We start from the raw sequence: 6425 nt of genomic DNA, 5'->3' as shown, positions 1-6425 counted from the left end.
TTTTTGTCTGACAGGATCTCACTATGTAGTTGAGACTGGCATGGAACTCACTACCCCAGGCTGGTCTCAAACTCACAGTGATCCTCATACTTCAGCCTCCTGAAGGCTGGGATTACAGGCATGCGCCACCATGCCCAGCTCAGAAGAGATGTATTCTTAATACAAAAAACAAAGTTACTTACTTAACTTACTTCATTTATGATATGTATTCTTAATACAAAAAAAAAAACCTTTATTTACTTAGAGACAGTCATGCTATGAATTTCAGGCTGGCCTTGAACTCACAGCAATCCTCTTGCCTCAGCCTCCCAAGTGCTGGGATTACAGGCAGGAACCACCATGACAGGCTCAAAGTGCTTTCCAATGAAGGAAAACTCTGTTACCTATGAAGTCATTTTACCAAAAAGAGTCAAACCCTAACATAAATCGTGTACAACAGGTAAGGGTAGCTGTTAAGTAGAAGGGAAAGATTGGAAAACAGCAAGAAAATAAGGCAGTGACAATAATAAGTCAAAACATATAAATAGATCAAATCAGAGTAGAAATTAATGAAATTAAGACCAAAAAATTAATGAAATTTATTTCTCTAAATAAAATAGGCAAACCCTTAGCCAATCTAACCAAAGAAGGAAAGAATCAAAGATCACTGCAATTAAAAATGAAAAGGGTGAAATCACAAAAATGCTGTTGAAATAAACATTAACAACTACTTCACAAACCTGCATGCCAATGAATTAGAGAATTCAGAAGAAACAGATAAATTCTTAGATGTATAAGATTTAAAGTCTCTGAATTGTGCAATAACAGGCAATAAAATTAAAGCAGTAATAAATTTGTCTACTAAGAAAAGTCCGGCTTCAGAGAAGTTCACTACTGAATTCTGTAAAGATTTTAAGGAAGTTCTAACACCAATCTCCTTAAGATTTGTAATGAAATTGGAAGAAGAGTACTTCCAAAGTCATTCCTGGAAGATACCATTACCCTGATTCAAACCAGACAAGGATCAAACCCAAAGAAGAACTATAGGTCAATATCATTAATGAATATAGATTCAAAAATCCTCAACAAAGTTACTGGCAAACATAATACAAAGAATCATCAAAAAGGTCATACATCAGGACCAAGTAGACTTCATCTCAAGGATACAAGGATGGTTTGATATATGCAAATCAATAATACATCATGTAAATAGAAGCAAGGACAAAAATCATATGATCATCTCAATAAACACAGAGAAAGCCCTCACAAAATCTAATATTCATTCATTGTAAGTACCCTAAAGAAAATACTTATAGAAAGACCTTATCTCAATCTAATAAAAGCTATTTGTGACACCTATTGCCAACATCATATTTGATAGGGAAAACGAAGTATTCCCTCAAATCGAGAACAAGGATATCCTCTATCACCATACCTGATCAATATCTTGTATGAAACATTAGCAAGAGAAATTAGGCAAGGAAAAGAAAAGGGATATCTATCTATCTATCTATCTATCTATCTATCTATATATATATATATATAAAGCAAAGGAAGAAGTCAAATTATTGTTTGCAGATGATATGACCCCACAACATCCACCAGAAAGTTCTTAAAATTAAAACCAAATTCAGTAATGCAGCGGCACAAAATAACATTCCTGTACAGGAATAATAAGCCCAATGACAAATTAGGAAAAAATACCATTCATAATAGTATAAAAGATTAAATACCTAGGAAATGATGAAGGAAGTGAAGGATCTCTACAGTGACAATTACATCATTCTGAAAAAGGAAATAGAGAACATTAGAAAATGGAAAGATATTTCCTGTTCCTGGGCAGGTAGAACCAGTATAATCAAAACGACTGTACTCCAAAACTGCTAAGAGATTTAATACCATCACAGCCAAAATACCAACCTATTTCTCATATTTAGAGAAATTCATAAAATTCATATGCAATCAGAAGAGACCCAGAATAGCAAAAGCAATCCTGAGTAACAAAAGCAAAGCAAGAAGCATCACAAAAATCTACTGTGATTAAAATACCATGGTACTGGCATTAAATCAGGTATGTGGATCAATGAAATAGAATAGAGGAAGTCGAAACCTCAGGCACATTTCAGCTATTTGATCTTTGATAAAGGGGCAAAAGATATACTCTGGAGGAAGATAGCTTCTTTAATAAATGGTGCTGAGTAGTTTCGATAGCTATACTCAGAAGACTGAATCTAGACCCATATATCTCACCATATACTAAGCCTAAATTAAAAGGGATCAAAGATCTAAATGTTAAAACAAACACATCTGCTGAAATACATAGTAGGTAAAATTCTTGAAGACATACATATAGGCCCTAAGGGCACAAGAAATGGTAATGCCAAGAATCAGCAAATAAGAGCATATCAAATAAAAAGCTTCTGCATAGCAAAGGAAACAACCAATAGAGTAAAGAGAAAACCTACAGATTGGGGAAAAATTTTTGCCAGCTATTCATCATAAAAAGCACCAAAGCAAAAGAACCAATTAAAACATGAGCAACTGAAATGAATAGACAATTCTCAGAATAAGAAGTACAAATGGCTATGAAAATATATTCAACATCACTGGTCATCAGAGAAATGAAAATTAAAATCAGTGGGATATCATCTTATCACAGAAAGAATCACCATCATCAGGCTGGGGATTTAGCTCAATGGTTCCTCTGCCTGCCAGTGCAAGATCCTGAGTTTGATCCCAGGTACCAGAAAAAAAAAAAAAGAAAAAAGAATCACCATCATCAAAAACTAAAATATTAACAAGTGCTGACAAGGATGTAGGGAAAAAGGAACTCTTCTACATTGTTGGTGAGAATGTAAATTAGTACAACTATTAAAGAATTTATAGTGGGAATTCCTCAAAAATTAACAATTCCATTTGAGTCAGCTATCCTCCTTCTAGATATCTTCCCCAAAAAGTTGAAGCCATCATATTACAAAGATATATGCATACCCATGTTTATAGGAGCACGATTTATAATAGCTAGATCTTGGAAACAGCATATATATCCATGAACAGATGAATCAATAAAAATGTACTCATACACAATGATGTACTACTCTGCCACAAAAAAAGATAAACTTGAGCCATTTAAGAATATAATGTCAAGTGAAATAAGGCAGACACAAGCTCAACATGTTCATGATGGGGCTATAATTTATGTCTCACTGCTGGGCCACTCTGATGTGAGTTCCATCATCTTATGCTAATAACTAGTCACTAGTGGTTCAAGCCACGCACTGGGACAGTCATCCATGTACCACTGGTGGTTTGAGCTGGCATGATCATGTTAAATATCACATGATTTCTCTTATGTGAAAATATAGATTATGGATATATAGGAAGTAGCCAGAAATTCAAATCGCTCCCCAAATTATCTATTCTGATCTTTCAATAATACTTTAGAATGAAAGTTAATTTGTTTCATGTGTATTTCCAGTTGCCTTTGCTCACTGAAAAGGAAGTTTTGCTTTTATTTGGTTTTTTTTCTTTGTAAGAGAGAATCTTTTATTTTTGGTCTATGACTTGTATTTGAGTAACATTTTGGCTTTTTTTTTTTTTTTTTTTTTTTTTTTTTTTTTTTTGTACCTGGGATTGAACTGGGTACCTTGCACTTGCGAACTTGCGAGGCAGGTGGTGGCTCCATTGAGCTAAATCCCTGGCTTTTGGCTATTCTTTTAAGATTATGAAGGCTGGGATTTAGCTCAGTGGTTCTAGTGCCTGCCTTGCAAGCACAAGGGCCCAAGTTTGATCCCCGGTACCAAAAAAAGAAAAAGATAATAATACACAGCATATTAACCATTATTACTCTCTATTTTGTTATGAAAATTTTCATAGAAGAATGGTGTTTTCCTGTTTTTTTTATTAAAACCTATTTGTATTACATTAAAATCTTTAAATTTTCAAGAAAGATAAAAGGAAATAGAGTGATAATTTTTTGTAAATAGGAAGAGAACCAAGACATTTGAGGGAACAGGGAGGGACAGGAAGGGAAGGGGATGAAAAATGAATTAAGACATTATATACACATACCATGAGAAATATAATCACTAAGTCTGCAAACACATATTAATACTAAAAGTTTTTTAAATAAATTTTAAAAATATAAAGAAGTAAAGTACTTTGCATCAGGACAACAGGAAAAATGCCTTGGGCATCTCAGAAAATTGCGAGACCCCTCATCACAAGCTCAAGAGTGTAAAAGGGGTAAACTCCTTCAAAAATCTGTGCTTTGAGAAGAGAGCCACATGGAACTCTGTTCAATCAGGGCCACCCCGATACTCAGAGGCCTGTGCATTCATGGGGCAAGAGGGTCAGGCTACTGCTCAAACTAGTTGCTGACTTTGATTTCATTTACATGGTGCTGCCTTTTCAGGCATACAGAATGCAGGAGTTGTGGTGTGATCCAGGCTTCTACCTATATTTCAAAGGAAGACCTGAGAGGCAAGGCATTGTGCCCCTTAAAGGATGATATGTGCAGCTGTGAGTGTGAAGCCAAAGGTGCAGTGGTAACCCTAAGAATCTGGAGATGCCAGAAGCATCCATTTTTTGCTGAGGACGGACATGGAATGGAGCCAGCCTAAGGGAGAGGCCACATGGGCTGCAATCAGCAAGGCCATTGGGACAGGGGTGCCCAAGTTCTTAGGAATTCATATCTGGTCACAACCTGCCCTGGGTGCTGGCCATGGAGCCACAGGATTTAATATTTGATTTTCTGGATTTAGTTGGATTCCTTTCTATTTCCGTGTTCCTATATTTTTTTAATGGAAATGTGTTATAGTTTTTAGCAGTTGGTGCTTACTAGAGAAACATATAATATACGATATACCAGTAGTTGTCCACAGAGTTGGGTGCAGAAGAGTGCAAAAGGTCTGCCTGTGCACTGGATGTCTGAAGCATCCAGTCCAAGGCCTCAAGCTCCATTTAGTGTCCTGTGGGAACCCATAACAGGAGGCCAAAGGGTCTGTAATGGAAGGCTGAAGGGTTGGTGATGGAAACTGAAGACTGTGCTGAAGCCAGAAGACAAGGTCCATGATGAAAGTGAAGACTGGAGCTCCTCTGAATAAAACAGAAGCGATTCTTTCTTTTTTGTTCCCTTTCATACTGTTCTGGTGATAATCCTTTCTATCGCGGGTCTTTCACACTCAGAACCACACTAGGCCAGTTTATTTGGGTGTTACTTACTCAGGTTGACACAATCAATCAACCATAACACAATTTATATCTAGATGTCCCCTGAAAACCTCATGAGCTCAGAGGTGGGGCTTTTGGGAGGTGATTGGATTATGGGGGCAATGTACCTGACTTGCCCATAAAGGGAGTGGGGCCTGATCAGAAGAGGCAGGTCACTGGCGGTATGACTTGCAAGGGTATATCTCCCTCCTTGGCTTTTCCCTTCACTCTGTTTCCTGTCTTCCCTGATGTGAGCGGGTATTCCTCCCTCATCCCCCATGCTATCTTACCTTGAAGTCACCGTGCTATAGACTGGAACATGAGCCAAAGTAAACTTCTCTTTTAGTAGTTGTCAAATAGTTTGTCTAAGATGAAATGTTTACCCTGTAACCCTGTGTGTTTCTTTTTTATTTTTACAGTAGCTCATAGCTAAGGTTTTGCTAGAGTCTCAGAGGAGGCTTTGGACTTGGACTTTTCAGCCTTGCTGAAACTGTTAAGACTTTAGTGATGGGCAAAATACATTTTACCTGATGGAGTGGATATGAGCCTTTTAGGAACTAAGGGAGAATGTTGTGGTTTAGATCTAGTATTTTTTTTCCCAAAGTCTCATGTTCAGAGGTGGGGCTTTAGGAAGGTGATTGGATCATGGGTGTGCTATACTTATCAGTGAATTGATTCATTGATGAGTTCATTGATAAAGTGCTGTTAGGAGTTGGGGCCTGGGTGGAAGAGGTGTGTTACTAGAGATGTGACTTTGGACTTTCTCTCTGGCTCCTCTCTTCCTCTCTGCTTCCTGTTATGAGGTGAGCAACTTTCCTTTGCCTGCTCTTCTACCATGATGTTTCTGCTGTGGGGCCAGCCATTCATGCTGTGAACACTTCAAAAACTGAGCCACTCAGTGTTGCCCTGCCTTCCTCACAAGCACAAGGTCGCAAGTTTGATCCTGGTACCCGCCCCCCCAAGAAACCAAAAACCAAATACAAAACTGTGAGCCAAAATAAACCTCTTATCCTTTAAGTTGCTACTGTTGGATATTTTTTCTAGTAGTGCGAAAGCTGACTACTACAGATGAAAATTTAAAAGAAGATTAGCTGAGTTAATTTCAATTGAGTGATGCATACAGTATAAAGTGGTTCATTATATTGTCCTACTTTTGTGTAAGTTTGCATTTTATCATAATAAAAATAATGGCATCATCACCTCTATATGGGGAGGGTCAGTATATATATATATAT

The 6425-nt window shown here is 37.2% G+C and overlaps 1 protein-coding gene across 2 annotated transcripts in view; it reads left to right on the top strand.

The window, feature by feature from the left end:
- Positions 1 to 6425, top strand: part of Fam76b (family with sequence similarity 76 member B) — a 36195-nt gene that overhangs the window by 25151 nt on the left and 4619 nt on the right. The window contains exon 10 of one of the 2 annotated variants that reach the window (XM_010633644.2): positions 5994 to 6152. The exons of the other annotated variant lie outside the window; for it this stretch is intronic. Coding sequence (XP_010631946.1) covers positions 5994 to 6029 — 36 coding nt within the window. The 3' untranslated portion in view covers positions 6030 to 6152. Of the gene's footprint in view, positions 1 to 5993; positions 6153 to 6425 lie in introns of those variants that run through there. 2 annotated transcript variants of the gene reach the window in all.

This window comes from Fukomys damarensis, unplaced genomic scaffold (assembly GCF_012274545.1).
Source record: "Fukomys damarensis isolate Sample0158 unplaced genomic scaffold, DMR_v1.0_HiC HiC_scaffold_16, whole genome shotgun sequence".
Classification (NCBI taxonomy): Eukaryota; Metazoa; Chordata; class Mammalia; order Rodentia; family Bathyergidae; genus Fukomys; species Fukomys damarensis.
The sequence above is the reverse complement of the archived record's forward strand: the minus strand, read 5'-3'. Positions and strand labels throughout refer to the sequence as shown.